Source organism: Thamnophis sirtalis, unplaced genomic scaffold, assembly GCF_051295495.1.
Source record: "Thamnophis sirtalis isolate CommonGarterSnake01/CBP01778 unplaced genomic scaffold, rThaSir2_p1.2 scaffold_11, whole genome shotgun sequence".
In the NCBI taxonomy this organism is placed as follows: Eukaryota; Metazoa; Chordata; class Lepidosauria; order Squamata; family Natricidae; genus Thamnophis; species Thamnophis sirtalis.
Window position 1 is genome coordinate 5,082,329 of NW_028261391.1, and position 21,242 is coordinate 5,103,570.

Genomic DNA, 21,242 nt, shown 5'->3' on the forward strand with positions numbered 1-21,242 from the left:
TCTGTGTTATAACACACCAAACCTTCGTCCTTGACAATAAAAGACCACACTGAATTCTTGCCACTCTCTGTGGCTGCTTTTTCACATGTTCTTATTATGTTGGTATGTGTATGTGTGTGTGATTGGCTACAATCAAAGGATGTCCTCTGAAAATAAGGAAAAAATATTTTGTGTCCCACAATTGAAAGCATTCCATTCTCATCCCACAATTGAAAGCATTCCATTCTCATTCTTCATCCATGCCTGCCCAGCTTACTTATTTTTCTGCTATACCAAACACTCCAATCTTAGAAATATGTTTGTGGAGTAGGAGACAACTGTATGCACACATACATACCCACATACACCTTAGACTACCACAACTCAAATCCAAGAGCCCAAATTCCACTGAGGAGGTAATATCCTGTGTCTCCTGGAAAGTCAGCCACCTTGGAGGGGTTTTTGGATGACAAGTTGAAGAAAAAATGGATTCACTCTTCCAAATCCTCAGTGTCTGCACCAGGGTTCTTTTCTAAACCTCTGAGGCAGGTGTTTGTTAGCATGGCAGATGACCACAGATTCCTAACCTGCTACATCCTGGAGTCTCGAGAAAGACTTGCCAATCAATGGGAAAAAGTAATCCGTTGATTCCGGCGCAGGTTAAGGCTCGTGGAAGTCGGGCAGGCTTCCTATTGGTTAACAGTTTGACAGCCCGCATATAAAAGGCTGTCAGTTAAGTTTGTTGCTTTGTTCGCTGTCAGCTACCTTAATAATAGGTTATTGTTACATTGTCTCCTGGCGTTACTTCAGGAGAATACTTTTCATAACCCATGTGGGTGTTAGGGATCATTGTCCATGGCCTGCTACTTCACATCTCCTGGATCACCTCTAAGAATGCTAAGAAAACAGATAACATCGTTTTCAGGAAAAAATTAATATGGGAGCAAATAGATCTTTCATTCCAGATGGATGCTTTCTATTTCATTCACCTACAGCTGATTTTTATGCCCAAATTATTTTTCCTCCATCGCCTTTTCTTTGTTCCCCGTTTGTAAGGGACAGAGCAGGCCAAGAGGACACAGAGTGGCCTTTTCCTCCTTTAGACTCATTTCGGTGACTAGTGAGGCTCCCAGAGAGCAGAGATGCTACATGTCAACTGCCATTCCCCAGAGGGCCTTCCCGCCATTTTCCCCTCAGCAACATCTCCAGCCATTTTCCCCTCAGCAATGATTTTGGCTGAGGAACTGCTCCCATTTTTTCAGCTCTCTGAGAGGCAGCAGGGGCAAGATGGAGGAGGAAAGAAGCCCTCTGGCTGGAAAGGCCTCCCTCGTACAACCTGGATCCCTTTCCTGGGGTTAAAATCCAGGGGCCCTGGTGTCCTCTGGCTTCTGATGCATGAGAAGCCATCTTGCTTCCTTCTTCCAGAAATCCAATAAGAGGGAGGTTTTCATGGCTCTGATGTTGCTCCCACTTTGGCCTCTGGCCACAGATGGCGGATTAGCACTGGCATAGCTGCATTTCTCCATGAAGCACAAACACAGATGCTGCAGCATTAATTGCGTTTATTAATGTATTGCTATTCCATTCATGAAAGAACCCAAAGAAAGTAGGTGATATTGACACTCCCCGTTGAAAGAAAAACACCACGAACATAAGTGCCCATTTTTTTCTCTTCAGTCAGCTTGGTTTCAAGGAGACCAAGCTTATAAAAATACCTCAACTGCAGGAAGAAGCCTCAGCCTCAGCCTCAGCATGAATTAGCTAAATTTCCCTTTATTTTCCTTTGTCAGATTTATACCTGACTTTTTTGCAAGAGCTTCCTTGGCTGAAAGTCCCCCTGGCAGTTGATGCCCCAGATCCCTGGTTTCCCCACTCCCAGCTCAGAGAGAGGAACTGCCCCATATTTCTCCAGGGAGCTTCTGTGGCTGAGGTGGGCTCCCCACTCCAGCAGATTCATTATTTTATGGTTTGGTGTATTTTGGAAAGCCAAAAAATGAGTCATATCAGTAATGAGCTCAGTTAGGCATTTGTGCCCCTCTGGGCTTGCTCAGGCCATTTATCGGGTTTATTATACAAATCTATTACCTGCATTATACTACCTGAATATACTATCCTGAATTATAAGATAACTGAACAGGTAGAGTTTGCAATGCATAAAATAACAACATTCAAATTTATATACAGGATGTTAAGCTGAATAGCAACCCAGTACCCAGTTTTAACTGGGCTTTAACTGCATTTTTTTCTGGCAATTTTTCAAGGTAAGAATTTATTTCCAGAGACAATGAAAAAAAATTAACCTTTTCATTATTGGTGTGACAGATCCTTGATTTTTCAATACTGGTGTGACAGATACTTGAAAGAGAAAAAGACAGTAAGATCTTTAGAATAAAATAAACATTTAGTCATTTTTCCCTTCTATGGTGTTCCAGAGCGAGGAACAGCGCAGATCTTAAAAGGAGAGGGATGATTAATTACTCTATTTAATGGTTTGTCACTGAGTTTCTCCACTCCTTCTGGGGGTTGCAATCTAAATGCCCTCAGTAGGCTGGTGAATATAATGAAAATCTGAATCCTTGCAAAGAGTTCTCCCAAGCAGCTCCGAACACCTACAGTGAAAATAAAATAAAAGCATAAAATGAATGGTAGCAACCTTTACTACCTGTTCATTGACCTTTCCACATTTAGCAACAATCCAAAAAAGGTATCTCAAACTGGTGGAGTAAGTCTTACTTCACTCACTAGTCCCATACCAATTGACAGGAATGGATTCTGCTTCACTGGATAATTATAATAAATTTCATAAAAGAAAGATGTATCCCTTCAAACCAAAGGCTTATCTAGTCCAAGCTTCTGTTTCTATTGTGGAAACTAGATGTTGGTGGGAATACACCAGCAGGAACTAATTAGTGCAAAATCACTTTTGTAGCACTGTTCTGTTTTTTTATTCATTTACTCATTAACATTCATTAGAATAGTCCACACGACACAATGTCTTAGGCTGAGACTTTTCCAGGATCTGGTTCCTCTTCCATACCGTATCAGGAGAAATCCTCAATCAAGACTACCATGTTTGCCTCAACAAAGAGTAAGGCGATTTTATTCACATTTTAACATGCTTCAACAGATACATTGCTTTTTATTTTTCTCAAATCTCTTTTCCAACAGGTATTAGCAATCCAGTATGTGGTTTTTGCATCCCTACATTTTCTAACAATGAAAAGAAGTGGCTACATTTAAAGAAGCAGTTGTAGGGGAAATCCCTTTGTAGGACAGAGTCAGTTTATAGGGGAAACGGCATCAAAATAAATAAATAAATATCTAATAATTAAGAGCAGATGGTTGGATTAGCTTCACTATAAAGCAATAATCCATATATTTTTATTGCTTTGCTTTGCAGAACTCTTTTTAATCCCCAATGGCTTGCCATTCTGCCCCACACCTCAGCATACAGGCTTTAGGGATAAAAGGATCCGTCTTATATGTGCGATTTGAAGAGCTTCCTCTAATTCTTTCTTGAACCTTTCCTCTGACTCATCTAATTGTCTTCTTCCAAGTCACTGTCCTTGGATGGCAGACACTGTCAGCCCTTGATTCAGGATGGTGAGGTCTGATAGTGGTGACTGCAGTAGCTCAGAGGCTCCTTCCCCAGCTGTAGTAAATATACAAGGAAGCCCTCATTTCCTGATCCACTTATATTTTCCTCCCTTTTCTTCAAGCTGGGACCATTTTTTAAAAAAAGGATAGAAAGGAAGCATTCAGTCGAGGGCCACTGCAGAATCACCATTTGGACCCACCATGGATGTACTGTATTTCTGCCGAGGTGGCGCAGTGGTTAGGGTGTAGTACTGCAGGCCACTTCAGCTGACTGTTATCTGCAGTTCAGCGGTTCTAATCTCACCGGCTCAAAGTTGACTCAGCCTTCCATCCTTCCGAGGTGGGTGAAATGAGGACCCAGACTGTGGGGGCGATATGCTGACTCTGTAAACCGCTTAGAGAGGGCTAAAAGCCCTATGAAGCGGTATATAAGTCTAACTGCTATTGCTATTTTAACCCTGCCAGATGCTCTGGGGATGAGGGTGGAGGGTCCATAAGATACAGTGTACTGGGGCCCCATTTTTCAAACAGCCTCTCTGGGACTTTTGTCTCATTTTAGGAAAAATAAAGATTACTAAACTCAAGGTTTGACCACATACTCACTGGCTGGAGCTAAGATAGCTATGTGTATGCCTGAGTTTTACTTAGATTAATTAATGTCAGGGGAAATTGTATAACAAAAGGTTTCTTTCAGTTTTCTTGCATCCCGCCCCCCTCCGTTGATCCAGTTCTGTATAATGGAAAAGAAGATTCTTAATTTACCTTTCCCCAAATCTCCAGTATATAAATGCTATTTTGCCCTTTAACACTTTCAAATAGATCCTTTCAAGCAAAAGAAACCTAACCCTTACCAGGAAAAGAAACCTACACTTTCTTTTTACAAAAGAAAAAGAAACCTACATATTACCTGCTCCAAAGGGCATAAATGCTTCTTTTCTGACAAAATGTCCATCTTTGTCCAGAAAATGGTTGGGGTTGAATTTCTCAGGTGTCTCCCATTGTTCAGGATCAAAAAGAACAGAGCGCAGGTCTGGTAAAATCATAGCTCCCTAAAATGAATAAAGAAACAAGTGGAAAAATCTAGACAATATCATTAGTTTCTGTATATCCTATTTCAAAATAATGTCATCTCAGAGCTGTTATTCTTTGTCTGTGTGCATATGTGGGTATGTATGTGAAACAGATTTTTTTCCTGTATGCTGAATAACCATTCACTCATTACACTAATGAGCTACATGCACTAACGTGGAAGGATATAGTGTTTCATCTGATGCTTCTCTTCATTAATCATATTTTTGTCTTTATACTATACTAATATATTGGTAAATGATATCCTTTTCCAAAATTCGTTTATATTACCAAGAGGGAGCAACCTTGGATGTGAATGGATGAATGTCAGTCACTGAATCTTCCATTTAAAAAAATAAAACTGCAAAGGAGAAGAGATAAGCATTTAACAAAAATAGGTCTGAGAGGACAGGCTGCCTACAAAATGGCCAGCACCTAGATATTTTTCTGAAAACAGTTAATTCCCTTAATGCACCTTAATGTTAATTACTGATATTTGTCTTCACCTGTTCAATCTCTATGTCACAATGTATACACATACATCCATGCATACATATACATATATACACACACACACATACATACACAGACAGACAGACAGACAGACACATACATACATACATACATACATACGAATGAAAAATATCTAGACACGATTTTGCTTATTAAACAGTTTGTTTGATCATCTTACGCAATCAAAAGCACATCTTTATTTCAAACATAAGCCTGCATAAGATAACATGAGAGTGTAAAAATTAGATTATGCAAGCACGGGGAATTAAGGTCACAGTGATTAGGGAATTGGTAATTTGATATGTATGACATTAAAAAGGTGTAACCCATCCTTATATATGTTTATGGCCAGAGCTGCAAATGCTGCAACAATGGTGCCCGCACATGTCTGCCCGACATGTGGCAGAACATTTTGTGCTCGGATAGGCCTTACCAGACACCTGCGGAGACATCGTAGTCAGCCCACAACCTGTTAGATGTCAAGGTCCTCTTCGAACACAATGGACGAACATCATGTTTGCAGCAAATGAATGAGCAAATGCCATTTAAGCCACCAGCAATGATAAAGGGAGAATTTTCTTGGAATATTTTATTTGAATTAGCTGGACATGTGCTTAAAACATTGGTTAATGTTTAATTTCATATTAAATGTAAAATTTCAAAAATGGCTTTAGGTTGTAGGTAAATAGATAAACAGGATTGAATTTTAAACACGATTGTTTAGAATGTCTCCCTATGCAGGAAATGCTCAAGCAGTGCAGTTATTAATTTTTTTTAAAGGCCAGCATCTGTGCTGCTGCTGTTCCTTTAAGGTCTTTCCCTAGTCTAATAGCAACTGTTGGCTATAAAAGTTGAGCAGAGAGGCAGGTTGGGGTGCTATGTTTGTCTGTGGAACTGAAACGGCATGAAGTAGCCTAAAACAGGCAGAAATATATTATTCTCCAGCAGTAGGACTCACAAGAAGTAAGGTGGAGGAGCAATAGGAGGAGGTGTAATGGATAAGAGTGGAGTAGTGAGCAGTGAGTGCAGGCATGTGAGTGCTTCTATGTGTGTTGCCTAAGGTCTTGTGTTGTTGGATTGACTCTCTTGTGTTGTGGAGCCAACTGAGTGGGGTATACTTAAAAGAAGAATGACAATAAGGCATTGAAACTTCTCAGGTGAGCTACTGGAAGAAAGCTTTGGGTTGGAAGTTGGCCAAGTGTGATAAACCAGAAGTCTGACAAAACCAGCATTCATACATTCTTCATTAAAAGACACCCTTAGCATAACAGCAAGTGGATCACTTTGATCGAAAGATTGCATTCCAACAAAATATTAGCTAACAGTGGAAGTTCAAAAGAACTCTTAAAAGATTATTAGAGGCTGGGGGCTAAAATATATAAGGAACAGTTGCAGAACTGGGTATGTCTAGTCCAGGGGTGTCAAACTCACTGCCTGTGAGCCAGATGTGTCATGCGCTGACCACCCCCACCCCCATTTTAACAAAGGAGGAAAAGGTTGTGATACGTCATGTGATGACAAAGTGTCATTGTGAGTTTGACACCCCTGGCTTAGTCTAACAAAGAGAACGGCTGGGGTAACATGGTAGCAATCTTCCAATATTTGAGGGACTATCACAAAGAAGAGGGAGTCAACCTGAGGGCAGGACAAGAAGCAATGGATGGAAAATTACCAAAGAGAGATTCAACCTAGAACTAATGAGAAATGTCCTGACAGAAAGAACAATCAATCAGTGGAATGGTTTGCCTCTGGGAGTTGTGAGTGATCCATCACTGGAGATTTTAAAGAAGAGATTGGATAGTCATTTGTCTGGATTGGTACAGTCTTTTGCTTGAGGAGGGGATTGGAACATAAGACCTCTAATGTCCCTTCCAACTCTGTTATTCTCTTTTGTTATACTTGGAATTCAGAAAGATTCATACCTTGGGAATGAGAAACCCATTGAAGTAAAAATCCTTCACACATTTTCTTGGTACTCCAGCGTATGTGACGAATTTCCTTCGTATAATCTCATGAATCACAGCATTGGTGTAAGGCAGATTCTTCCGATCTCCATAACAGATGGAGTGAGATGGCTCCAAAACGTTTTCTATCTCCTTGTAGACCTTGTCTGAGAAAAAGGGTAAAAAAAGTATCTTTTATTGAAGACCTTATAAATTATCTCAGAAAATAAGTAAGTTGGTGAGGTTCGGGGGTGGGGATCCCAAATCACTGAGATTCTTCCTAGCGCAAGTCTGGAATTAAATCCACGGAGTCCGGGGGTTTTCTTTCTTAGCATTAGAAAGAGGCAGACCTCACATCACATAGATCTTTTGCTTCTAAAGAAGTCTGTTCTGTTTTTGCAGACTTTACCTGCTGCCGTTCCTGGAATCCAAAGCAATATATTCAGTCCTTCATGCAAACAGTAATACAAGGATGTCTTTAGGTTCTGGGTTGCTTGTCTTTCAGATTTCTTTTCCTTGTTCAGGAGAGTACATTATTCTTAATGTCCCTTTAAAAATAAGGTATTGAAAGAACTGCTTCTGTCTTAGATCACTGCATCCAGCATAACTAATCTATTCAAATTCGGTTATCTGCATCAGGGATTATTTCTCCTGGATGTTTCTTGGACTTTGTAGGTAAATTGGAGAAAGGAAAAAAAAATTGCAGAAATGAGAGTACTACTATTCTTCCTTGCGGCCACAACAGCACTTCCCAATACGTGATAAGTCCAGGAAGGAGATGCAAGAGGTTAACTGCACTCAGTGCTCACAGTGGCTTTCACTCCATAACAACTGTGACTTCAGGAAGCATTAAAGCTGAGAAGACAAGCCAAAGAACACTGGGAACCCACTATTTCTAGAGATCTCCTATTATTCCCTACATCTGTTGGAAAAGTCATTGAACACGAGCCCTGGAGGATCACATCAGTGGTCCAAATCACTCAATCAGGGCACATGATTCCCCACCTAGAACACTGTGTTCACTTCTGTGTGCAACAGCCTAAAGAGGGCTGATGGGAGCGAGTTTCAATGATAAGGAGACTAATATCAAGGCTGTAAGAACAGACAAAGGAACAAGCTCTATTTAGCCAGTAGAACATGTATATCTTCAGGCTGCATATGATCCCCCGCCTTTAAGGATAATCCAGACAGAGCTGCTAAGTTTGCAGTCTTTATTTATTTTTTACTGTAAAACTCAAATCTTTGACTGATTGATTGATTCAGTTATTTATTTCAGAGGAGGATGAAAAAATAACAATTCTTCCAACAAGAGTGGCATTCCTTTTCCCCTCTCCCAAATTATATCCAGTTTGGGGAATGAGTTAGAACTTATTATCCTCCCAGGACATCAGTGATTTAGATGGGGGATTAGACTCATCAAATTTGCAGATGTCACCAAGCTGGCAGGAATAGCCAGCACTCCAGAAAAAAAAACTTAAGATACAGAAGGATCTTGACAGACGTGAACACTGGGTTCCATCTAACAAAATGAAATTCAATGGTGAAAAAATTAAGAATCTACATTTAGGCAAGAAAAACAAAATGCACAGTTATAGCGTAGGTGATACCTGTGTTAATAGTAGTAATTGAGAGGATCTTGGAATCCTAGTGGATAACCACTTAAATTTGAGTCAGCAGTGTGCTGCAGCTGCCAAAAAGGCCAATGCAGTCCTAGCTGCATTAACAGAATCAAGATCATATGAAATGTTACCCAAATTTATAATGCCATGGTAAGACCACACTTGAAATAGTGCATCCAGTTTTGGTTGCCACGATGTAGAAAAGATGTGGAGACTCTAGAAAGAGTACACAGTAGAGCAACAAAGAGGATTAGGGGACTGGAGGCTAAAACATATAAAGACCACTTGGTGAAATTGGATATGTCTAGTTTGATGAAAAGAACAACTAGATGTGATATGATAGCAGTCTTCCACTATCTAAGGTTTCAAACTCAATCACATCACAGGCTGGATCGTAATGTATCACAATATTTTTTTGCCTTTGCAGAGCCAGGGTAGGTGTGGCCTGCACGGGCCATATCTGACTTGCGGGCTGCCAGTTAGACAGGTCTGATTTAAGGGTTTGGCACAAAGAAGAGGGAGTCAACCTGTTCTTGGAAGCCTTCAAGCAACGGATGGAAATTAATCAAGGAGAGAAACAACCTGGAACTACTGTAAGTAGAAAATTTCCTGGAAGTTAAAACAGTTAATTAGTGGAATGACTTTTCTGCAGAAGTTGTGAATGCTCCAACACTGGAGGTTTTAAAGAAGAGATTGGGCAACAATTTGTCTGAAAGGGTATAGGGCCATGATGGCGAACCTGTGGCACATGTGCCACAGTTGGCACATGTGCCACAGTTGGCACATGCAACCATATCTGAGGGCACGAGAGGCATTGCCCTATGCCAGCTCCAGCAGGCATGTATGCACTGGCCAGCTAACATTCGGCCTTCAAGATGATGTGGGACGCTGTTTTCGCCCTCCCCAGGATTCAGGAAAGCTTCCAGAACCTGTGAATGGTAAAAATCAGGCCCTACGGAAGTTAGGAAACAAACCTCCAGTAGGCCTGTGGGGAAATTTTTCTCCCTCCTCAGGCTTTAGGAGACTTTACTGAAGCTTGGGGAGGGTGGAAAATGGCCCAACAGGCCTACCAGAACTCTGGAGGTTTGAGTGAGGCCTGCACACATGCGTGTGGGGAGCGTGGGGGAGTGGTACGTGCGTGCGTCGAATGGGAGGGCATTGTATTATGGGTGTGGCCACACAGGCACATGCTTTTGCACACACGCACGCCCTTTTGGCACCAGAAAATTGTTCACCATCACTGATATAGGGTTTCCTGCCACAGCAGTGGATGGACTACAAAACCCCCAAGGTCCCTTCCAATACATACAGTACATACACCCATATTCTATGTAGTGTGACATCATAGAGCAGCGGTTCTCAACCTGTGGGTCACGACCCCTTTGGGCATTGAACGACCCTTTCACAGGAGTTGCCTAAGACCTTCGGAAAATTGCAAAATTACAGTTATGAAGTAGCAACGAAAATAATTTTATGGTTGGGGGTCACCATATGAGAAACTGCATTAAAGGGCCGTGGCATTGGGAAGGTTGAGAACCACTGTCAAAGAGGCCATTCCCTACTAAAAATTCTACTTTATTGTCACCTTGGATATCCAGATGAGTTGCCATAAGTAGCAATGCCCATTGCAGAGTACTACTAGTTGTGTCTGTCCCAGTAATAAAGAGGTCACCAGCGCAATGTAGCAAGTTGTCTTCGTCATAAGTAGAATTTGGATCATCCTTGCTCTAAAGTTAACAGTGAGAAAGATGAAATGTCATTTCTAGATATTTTCCTTATTATTACCACTTCTTCCCCAAACTAGTGTTTCCCCTCTCTAGTTCATGGTCCATTTTCTCTGTAGAGATTGAAGCTGTAATCAAACCATCAGGATGAAACAAGGTGAGAGACTGTTTATAAAAGTGGGGCATATTTGAGAAATATAGACCCAATTTAGAGAAATTCCAGTAGAACTAAACATTAGGAATAATTCAGACACATTGTTGAGCTTGCACTGACATGGATGTAGTATTTCATCTGATATTTCTCTTTATTAATCATATTTTGTCTTTATACTATACTAATATAGTAGTAAAAATTTCAAAATTAAATCCTTGAAATAAAAGTATAAATCCTTCCATTCCCCACCATCCAGTCAGAGCCGAAGAAGCTCCTTAGATAAGAAGCAAAACGTCTTCAAAGAAAAACCAGAGAGTCCAGTTGCCTCTTGAGAGAGAGAGAGAGAAAAAAATCACCTTTGGGACTTATGACCACTGTAGCATCCCCATGATCACGATTTACATTCAGGTGCTTGACATTTAGAATGGTTGGCGTGTCCCATGGTCATGAGATCACTCTTGGCAACCTTCTGCCAAGCAATTCCAAACCAGATTCACTTAACCTTGTTACTAATTTAAAAAATGCAGTGATTCACTTGGCAAGAAAAGTCATAAAATGCAGCAACACTCAATTAACATATTTCTCACTTGGCAACATAAATTTTTGGCTCAGTTGGGGTGATAAGTTGAGGACTACCTGTACAAAGAACAGAGGTGGGGAAGTGGTTAGGGTGCAGTACTGCAGGCCACTTCAGCTGATTGTTATCTGCAGTTCAGCGGTTCTAATCTCACCGGCTCAAGATTGACTCAGCCTTCCATCCTTCCGAGGTGGGTGAAATGAGGACCCAGACTGCTTAGAGAGAGCTGAAAGCCCTATGAAGCGGTATATAAGTCTAACTGCTATTGCTATTGCTACTTACTTTCTCCATTTGAAACAAATAATAATCAATGAAATCCTGTGGTTCATGCAGATTCTGGTATTCCTTGTGGTATGTGATCTTCTTCTTTATAATAGCAAATACACGCTCCACAGCAGACAAGACTTTCTGCTGAGGCCCTGGGAGATATTTCATGATAAATGGAAATATTTCAAAAATCTACCAGAAAGAGAAATCAAGTCCTGTTACAAGACAGGTCACATGAATCATAAACCAATTCCTATAAATTACCAGTTCAGCCTCATGATCTGTCCCCATATCTGACACCGAACACATTTCTTTGAAATGAATACTTAAATGTATAGAATTTCTGTCCTAGGTTAGTTCTCTAAATACATATTGCCACCCAACAGCCCAATTTATAATCCCAAAACATTTGAGGAGCTAAAGTGCCTGTCACCCTGCAATATTATCTGCTCTCAATGGTCCTCATGTACATTTCAAATTATTCAACTTTAAGCTTAGTGATCAGTTAGTTTAAAAATAACAGTATACATATTGCAATTTGAGAATGAAAAAGAAAAAATAATCAAGTGAAATACAATTCTGGTAATTCTAATGGGTCCATTGTTCTGGCTAATTCTGCACCACTCAGGGAAGAAAAAGGACAATGACCACAATACTCACGATATGGGAGGAAGTCATTAAAAAATTTGAAATAATGTCCATGGTTTCAAGCAATTCCAGAGCCTCGTTATCTTCAGTGGAAAAACCATGTCCAAAAACTAAAGCAGAGATCACATTGCCAACAAAGTGTATAAGGTACTTTGATGGGTCAAATGGCCGTCCTGATGACAGAAAACCTTTATTAATATTCACATTAGTTCTGGCTTTCATGTTAGTAATAAAAGGAATTTGGTCTAATAGAGCTTATTAAAAATAAATAAATGGTGCCAGGAGTAAAAAGTTAGTAAAGGCCAACGGCCGATAAGATCCCACAGGGTGGGCCTCCTTCGGATACCGTCAGCCGGACAGTGTCCCAGAGGAGAGCCTTCTCTGTGGCTCCTCCGACCCTGTGGAATCAGCTACCCCCAGAGGTCCGGACCTCTCATGGCCTTCAGGAAAGTCCCCTTCGGGGGAAAAGGGCGGCATATAAATAAAATAAACATTCAACATTCAACATTCAAAATCTGGCTGTTCCGGCAGGCCTGGGGCTGTTGACCTTAGTGTTAAGGTCCAGCCCCGATTAGAATGTATGTGTGTGTTGTGAATTTTAAACTATTTTTTTTAAAACTTATTTTGCTTTTCTTTTTTCTTCTTTCCTTGTAAGCCGCCCGGAATCCTCCAGGATTGGGCGGCCTATAAATTTAATAAATGAAATGAAATGAAATGAAGTAGAAAATCAAACAGATTGCACCAAATAGAAGAGCAAACAGATTCTTGAAAACCTAGTAGACTACTTTGTCTCACAAAAGGTCGAGAAGGAAACTGGAGGTTCAGCCATATTGGACTTCATTCTCACTAACAGTGATGAAATGGTAAAAGGAGTTGAAATTATAGGAACCTTGTTGGTGGAATGATCATGCATTATTAGAATTCTACATTATGCAAGCTCAAGCAATAGAGAAATATCAAGTCATGGACTTCAAAAGAGCTGATAGAGCTTGAGAAGATAGAGCTTGAGAAGTGTTCCATAGATAAGAATCCTCAGGGGGGAAACAACCTAAGAATCTTGGGAAAGTGAAAAGTGAGATTATAAAAGCCCAGTCTAGTACAATTCAAATGAAGCAGAAAAATAAAAGATTTCAAAAGAACAAAATGAATTTCAATGTAGAAAAAAAGGAATACATTTAAGCAAGAGAAACCAAATGTACAAGTATAGAATAGGTGGTACCTGGCTCTACTACTAAAAGTACTAAGGTGCTAAAACATTTCTGCAGATTTAGACTCGAGACAATATCACTTGAGGTTATCAGGTACCTTTTTTACTTCCAAGATCCTCCAAAAATCTCTCAACCTCGGTTTGTATTTGAAATTCCAGGCTTGTTTTCCCCAGGCCTAACTTCCTCATAGTAAGAACACTCAACCGCCTTTGCTGCAACCAAGTGTGACCATTTGAAAATACAATACCTGAATAATCAAAGATTAAAAGGAAAGAATAGCTCACACCAATAATAACAACAACAACAACAACAACAACAAATCCAGCGAAACAACTGGCCGCTGTGATACAATTGAATAATAATAATAATAATAATAATAATAATAATAATAATAATAATAATAATAATAATAATAAACGTTACAACGTCCTAGGCCTCTGGGTGGGGCCCGACTAGTAACCAATGCCAAATCCGGTGAAACAACTGGCCGCTGTGATACAATTGTATAATAATAATAATAATATAAAATGGACAGTGAACAAACTTGGTTATGGTTAACAACATGTACATTAAAGAAAGAAACAGAGTCACTAATTCTGGCTGCGCAAAAACAAGCTATCCGCATAAATGCCATTAAGGCCAAAATCGAAAAATCCTCTGATGATGCGAAATGCAGACTTTGCAAAGAAGCTGATGAAACTGTTGATCACATACTCAGCTGTTGTAAAAAAATCACGCAGACTGATTATAAATTGTGGCACAATTCAGTAGCGCAAATGATCCATTGGAATTTGTGCAAAAATTATAATATTAAAACAGCAACAAACTGGTGGGAACATCAGCCTGAAAAAGTCACCGAAAATCAGATGGTGAAGATCTTGTGGGATTTCCGTATACAAACGGACAAAATACTGGCGCATAATACACCAGACATCACACTGGTTGAGAAAAATAAGGTCACAATCATAGACATCGCAATACCAGGTGATAGCAGGGTCGCCGAGAAGGAACATTAAAAAATCGCAAAATACCAGGACTTAAAAATTGAGATTCAATGACTATGGCACAAACCAGCAGTGGTAATTCCAGTGGTAATTGGCACACTGGGTGCTATCCCAAAAGCACTGGAATTACATTTAAAACAGTTAAAAATTGACAAAATCACCATCAGTCAAATGCAAAAAGCCGCACTGCTTGGATCTGCACGCATATTACGAAAATACGTTATGACGTCCTAGGCCCCTGGGTGGGGCCCGACTAGTAACCAATGCCAAATCCGGCGAAACAACTGGCCGCTGTGATACAATTGTATAATAATAATATCGTCATCATCATTTGTGGCTTAGAAAGGAGCTCTAATTTCTGCTCCTGTACTTAAGAATGCATGTGAGATTGGCAACATATAACTTTAATACGTAAATGAATAAAAATCCAATCCCTGCCTGCGCAGTTTTAATACTCAACTGCAACGTATACTTCAGAAAAAGGAAATGGGGGGAAATAATATCTCACTGTTAAAAAATGGACAATTTGGATTCTTAATAACATACAAAACCTTTATTTATATGGAGAGGACAACACTAAACAATTCCTTCTGATTATGCAAAATATATCCATGTTCTTTTGTCTTCATAGATGGGTAGGACAAGCCCCTATCCTAACATTTTTCAAGTTTGAGGATTTAAATCTTTTGGATTCCATAGAGCCAGTATAATAAACTTCTTATAATACCTCTTATAACCTAAAAAAAACACATGAAATAATCATTCTAACCTAAATATAACCAAATGTTGGTCATATATTCTTTACCAATTTGCTAAAAATTCAGCTTTTTCTTGATTTGATCAATTAAACACTGCAGTGGTGGGATTCAAACTTTTTTTTACTACTGGTTCTGTGGGTGTGGCTTGGTGGGTGAGGCATTGGCATGACTTTGTGGGTGTGGCTTGGTGAGCCTGGCAGGGGAAGGATACTGCAAAATCTCCATTTCTACCCCACTCCAGGGGAAGGTTACTGCTAATTCCCTATTTCCTCCCCATCAACTGGGACTCGCGAGGCAGAGAATAGATGGGGCAGGGCCAGCCAGAGGTGGTATTTACTGGTTCTCCAAACTACTCAAATTTTCCTCTACCGGTTCCCCAGAACTGGTAAGAATCTGCTGAATACCACCCCTGAAACACTGCCTATTTCATGATCCTGCTCCTCATGTGAGCTCCCAAATAATTTCATTTTAAAGAATAAATTCTACCTATGTGAAATTACAAAAAGAATTGTCAAAGCTAATATGGAGCAATCACCTTGTTTTATGACATGTTTGTCAAATACAGTGCAATACCTCATTTCATATTGGTCACTGAAGATCTATGTTTCCTTTCCTTCCATTCTTCTCTTCAACAGACTTCTCTAATAATCAACATCTTTATCTAAAACCCGAGTCTTGGCCATGGATATGGAGATTCTAATTCTGAAGAGCATAGTAAGTCCACAAAGTTGAACAAAACTTACCCCTTTTTTTGAGCATAGTCAATATGAATGGTGTAACCGGACGATCAACTAAGGCTTCTGCATGTTTAGTTAATGCTTCTTTCACAGTTTGGTATCCAGAGAAGACTATAATAGAATAATTTCCTCCCCACAGAGAATAAATGTTCCCATATTGCTTTGCCAGCTGCAGTTTGTACAAAGTGGAAAAGATAAATCTTCTGTGTTATTATGCATGTTACATACTGACAGCCAAATGGTAGGTTCCACCAAGGTCCTCTGATCTGGTGGGAAAATACTGGAAGCCGATTGGCCGAGCCATTTGACAGCTCCCTATAAAAGGGCTAGCTGTCAAAAAGGCCGGTGTTGGATTTGTAAATAGTTGTCGAATAAAGAGCTGTTGTTTGTCACTGAAGCCTGAGTCTGTCTCATCCATTCACCTGATCCAACAATGCATATTGCAGATTAATATGTGACCTTCTGTTCCAGTTTCCTGCCTCTTGCTTTCTCAACTTCCTGCCTTTTTTCCCCTCCAATAGCAATAGCAGTAGACTTATATACCGCTTCATAGGGCTTTCAGCCCTCTCTAAGCGGTTTACAGAGAGTCAGCATATTGCCCCCAACAATCTGGGTCCTCATTTTTACCCACCTCGGAAGGATGGAAGGCTGAGTCAACCCTGAGCCGGTGAGATTTGAACCGCTGACCTGCTGATCTAGCAGTAGCCTGCAGTGCTGCATTTAACCACTGCGCCACCTTGGCTCCAGAACTCAGTGAATTTCCATTAAATGTGACTTCCAGTATTGTATCTGTACCATATATACCAATGACTCTAAGGATCTTCCCGCATCAAGCCAGGCTGCCTCAAGAGCTGTTGATAAAGTTCTACAGAGGAATTATTGAGTCTGTCGCTTGTACTTCTGTAACTGCCTAGTTTGGTACAGCAACCAAATAGGGCAGGTACAGAATTCAATGGATAATTAGGATTGCAGGAATAAAACAATTGGCACCTGCCTGCCTTCCATTGAGGACTTGTATATTGCACAAATCAGAAGGATGGCTGAGAAAATATTTACAGATCTCTCATATCATGGACACAAACTGGTTTAACTCCTTCAATTTAATTAATTTTCTTTATTCTCTAGTTACATATCTTTGTTAACATTTTTATCTTCTGATTATAAATCTAATACTTGTTAATCAAATTCTTATCAAATTCTTTTAGTTTCCCCATTAATATGTAAGAGCCAAGGTGGCGCAGTGGTTAAATGCAGCACTGCAGGCTACTGCTAGATCAGCAGGTCAGCGGTTCAAATCTCACCGGCTCAGGGTTGACTCAGCCTTCCATCCTTCCGAGGTGGGTAAAATGAGGACCCAGATTGTTGGGGGCAATATGCTGACTCTCTGTAAACCGCTTAGAGAGGCCTGAAAGGCCTATGAAGCGGTATATAAGTCTACTGCTATTGCTATTGCTATTGCTATTTCTGTTCCTTTGAATGGATTCTTGAAAAATAACATCAAATCATCAACATATGCCTTTAATCTATAAAGTTCTTTTTTGATCTTTATCCAGGTCATGTTTGACTCACCCTTCCATCCTTCTGAGGTCAGTAATCGGAACCAGATGGCTGAGAACAATATGCTGACTATGGAAACAACTCAGAGAGTGCTGTAAAGTTCTATGAAATTAACTCAGAGAGTGCTGTAAAACTCTTATATATGGAATGTAATTGACAGCAATTGCTGTCAATTTCTGTGAATTTGATATAGCTGTGTTGAGGCAGACCAAAATTGCATTGGCTCTTTTGCCAGCTGCTTCATACTGCTGGCTCACGCTTATTGCCTTTGTCCATCTCAAAAGTATCACTGCTTAACCAGGTACTGCTTATATTATTCCCGTGTATTTGTCTAAATAAACATAGTTGATGTTTCTCATCATTGAGCAAATTTTGTTGGTTAGTGTTCAAGTCTGTTAAGCTCCCCCTATTTCAACTGTTATTTGATTAAGCATTTTAAAAGATATACCTTCATTAACGTCTCCTCTGTCAAGATAGACCCTTCCAACAGTCTTCCTGCCAATAAGGAAATTGGAGAAGGTCCTGGGGGATGGTCTTTGTTTTTTCGGAACTGTTTCAGAAAGAAAAATACTGTGCACAGAATCACAGTGATAAATAACAATGTTAACATTGTGCTTCCCCAGCAGTAGCTAATGAGTGTAGGGATTAAGAGCTGTCGCCTTTAAGAAACCTTTAAATCCTGGGAAATACAGGCAGAGACCGCCTTAAGGGAAATGTAATTTCATGACATGTGATCACATCTGTGTTTCTGATTGGCCACTGGGACATTCTACCTGCAGCTATGTTCCTCCCCCTCTCTCAAGAATGGGAGTAAAATTGTTATCTTTTGACACCACGTAATGGGATAGGCTATGGAAAGTCAGAAGTATCTTAACGCTGAACGGTACGTTTTGCTATTAAGAATGCCTGCTAATCAACTTGATCTGAATGAGAGTCCTAAGCGTGGAGTTAACTGCATGCCCTGAGAAAGCCTACAATTCTCCAGGCAGAACAAGCATCAACATTGTCCTGCCTTCCCCTTTTTTCCCTTTGAGTGGCTGCTGCAAAAATGCACTTAAAACACCTTGTGATTATCTCAACCAATAAGCTGTGGATTATAATTTATATCCTTTTGCAGATGTATAATTGCATGGAGTTGAAACTTCAGAGATTATATTGCACAATCCTAATTTGCAAAAGATCAATTATGCATCATGGATATTAAGGATAGCTATGACATTATAGGGAAAAATGGTACAATGCAGTGATGGGTTCCAGCCGGTACGCCCTGGTATAGGCGTACCGGTGGCAACTGGGCGCTGCAACCATCGTACTGGAACGGTGTTCTGCCCGCCCGTGTTCCTTACCTATATTTAAGCTAACTGGGCCATATGATCACGCGTGTGCAGCATATGGTGCCTGCGCAACCAGTACCGAGCAACTGGAGCATCGCAGGATGGTGGGTGCATATCCTTGGGCAGCGCGCGTGCCCGAGGTGGATGCCCAGCCCCGTCACAGCATACCAGTTGCAACGGGATCTGGAACTCACCACTGGTACAATGCCTTTTTATTTCTAGAGTTTTTAACTATTACTCATGACAATCTCAGGTATCTGAGATCTATATAAAAGAAAGATACTGATATCATCCTTTAAGCTGTCGCTTTATTCCTGGCTTCCTAGCAACTTCTCATAAACATGTTTTTGTATTCCCTAATTGACACTGGGGAGAGTGCTTGCTTTTCTGTTGTTCCAGTAAAATAGGTTTAACTTTCAAAAATTATCACAGCTACAGAAAATTAAGTTTATTCTTAAAAGACTTTTAAAAATGATTATTCTTAAAGGTTTCATTTGTCTTCTGATAAAGAGTGAAAGTTTGAATATTGTACAATGTTTTATCCATTTTCAACAGGATAATTGGAAGAATGTTTTGCCAGCTGGGGAATTTGTATACAACAGTGCAGATCAGATAGCAATTCAGATGCCCTTCTTCCTTGCCAATTATGGTGTCCATCCTTGGCTCCTTCCATTCCCACAAATCTCTTTTTTTGTCCCAGTGGCAGAGCAATTTCAGTAGAAATTGTTAGCAATTCATCAAGTGTTCATTACTTCAAGAAAGTTAGAGATATGCAAAGGATTTGCAGACAGACATCACCAATCTGGACCCATTTTAACAGTGAGAGATCATATTTAGATATCAGGTCAACCTTTACCCGTGCCACATCCCTGCAAGAAACTGGATCACAAATGATTAGTTGTTTCCACATCAAAACTATAATCAACTACTTATTCCATAAATCTGTCTCCTGATGATCCTGCCAGTGGTTTTTTGTTTTTTTCTTAAAACTGTGCATGCGCGCGAAGGCATGATCACTGAACCGGTTGTTAAACCGGCAGGATCCCACCACTGCTCTTAAACCCCATCAAAACAAGAATACAATATATTTTTCTGAGTCTCTGTGTGTTATAGTTATAGTTATAGTTATAGTTATAGTTATAGTTCTGTTTCATTCTCTGATAATGACAAGCAGAGGTAAAGGTGGAGCTTTTTAGCTAACTCTTAAAATAGAGTTTTTCTAAAACATTCCAGAATCTGTAGCCCTCCATCAGAAATGAGGTAAGAGCCGGAGACCCCTGTTGGACAAATAGGCAAGCTGTTTCAGTGTGGAGAGGGGGGAATGAATGGCTGGCTTGAGCCCAGAATCCATGGGGACAAAGTAAGGCATCAGTGGTAGAATGAACCATCCTTCAGTTGCAATATTGCACCATTAGAAGTGAACCACTCTTCAAGGTTCATTTGATACAAGCTGTTCATTTCCAGCAACCTCTGTAGTCTCAGCTACTTCTATTGTTAAACAAAGCAATTGACATAAAGAGTTTGTAGCAAAAATGCTACACATCAGTGGTGGGATTTAAAGATTTTTTACTACCGGTTCTGTGGGCATGGCTTGGTGGGCATGACAGGAGAAGGATACTATAAAATCTCCATTCCCACCCCACTCCAGGGGAAGGTTACTGCAAAATCCCCATTTCCTCTCGATCAGCTGGGACTTGGGAAGCAAAGAATAGATGTGGGCCAGGCCAGTCAGAGGTGGTATTTACCGGTTCTCCAAACTACTCAAAATTTCTGCTACCGTTTCTACAGAACTGGTCAGAACCTGCTGAATACCACCTCTGCTATACGTCATGTAGCTTTCCTTCTAGTTCAGGGGCGTCAAAGTCATGTCATCATGGTGGCGTCACATGACGTATCAGGACTTTCCCCCCTTCGCTAAACTGAGCATGGGCATGGCCAGCTTGTGACACATCCGGCCCACAGGCCAGGAGTTTGACAGCCCTGTTCTAGTTGATCAATTGACACGTCACTCAATTTTTTGTCTATGGAGATTGTCAGTCATCCAGGTCATGGTTGTCCCAAAGATGTTTTTTCAAAAGGCAACTGAACTTTCTTTGGTTTTGCTTGACGACGTTTTGCTTCTAATCCAACAGGTTTTTCCCATTACTAGTCAGGGCCATTCAAATCTGTTACAAAGAACAAGAGCCGAGACATTAATTTTATCCCCTGGAGCAAAAGATCTGAAAAACAGATTAGCTTCATTTGGCAACATATTGCCCAAGCACTGATGAAATTACCTAGTATTAATTTATTTGTCACCCATTTCACCTAGATACAACTATGGATAGCCTGAAAACATTAAAAGCCAAACTGTCTTTGCTTTTGTTTTTTTCATTCCAACATATGCCATAACACATTATACAGACTTTTTATGTTCTTTGAAGTCTTAAGTGTTCTCTGACTAATTTCTTACTTAATTTCTGGCTGTGATCATAAAGCTTTACAATGTGGCAAGAACGTCTTGCAAACTTTATGTGGTTTAATGGTAAACAGGATCATATGGCTTGAACAGAAAA

At 40.2% G+C, this 21,242-nt stretch overlaps 1 protein-coding gene across 1 annotated transcript; it reads right to left on the reverse strand.

The window, feature by feature from the left end:
* Positions 1 to 2,019: 2,019 nt before the first annotated feature.
* Positions 2,020 to 17,994, reverse strand: LOC148043452 (cytochrome P450 2J5-like). The gene is made up of 9 exons (XM_087725102.1): positions 17,802 to 17,994; positions 15,803 to 15,965; positions 13,395 to 13,544; positions 12,102 to 12,262; positions 11,457 to 11,633; positions 10,305 to 10,446; positions 7,080 to 7,267; positions 4,484 to 4,625; positions 2,020 to 2,588 (listed from the first exon to the last, which is right to left on the reverse strand). The coding sequence occupies exons 1-9, from the start codon at positions 17,961 to 17,963 to the stop codon at positions 2,398 to 2,400; spliced, it is 1,476 nt and encodes a 491-aa protein (XP_087581228.1). The 5' UTR covers positions 17,964 to 17,994; the 3' UTR covers positions 2,020 to 2,397.
* Between the last annotated feature and the right edge of the window lie 3,248 nt (positions 17,995 to 21,242).

Bases quoted from the DNA above. Each gene is read 5' to 3' on its own strand.
- LOC148043452 (XM_087725102.1), bottom strand. From the start codon at position 17,963: ATGTTAACATTGTTATTTATCACTGTGATTCTGTGCACAGTATTTTTC. The intron at 13,545-15,802 runs GTAAGTTTTGTT...TTGATTATTCAG, and splicing joins GACTATGCTCAAAAAAAGGG to GTATTGTATTTTCAAATGGT. The intron at 11,634-12,101 runs GTGAGTATTGTG...TCTTTCTGGTAG, and splicing joins TAATGACTTCCTCCCATATC to ATTTTTGAAATATTTCCATT.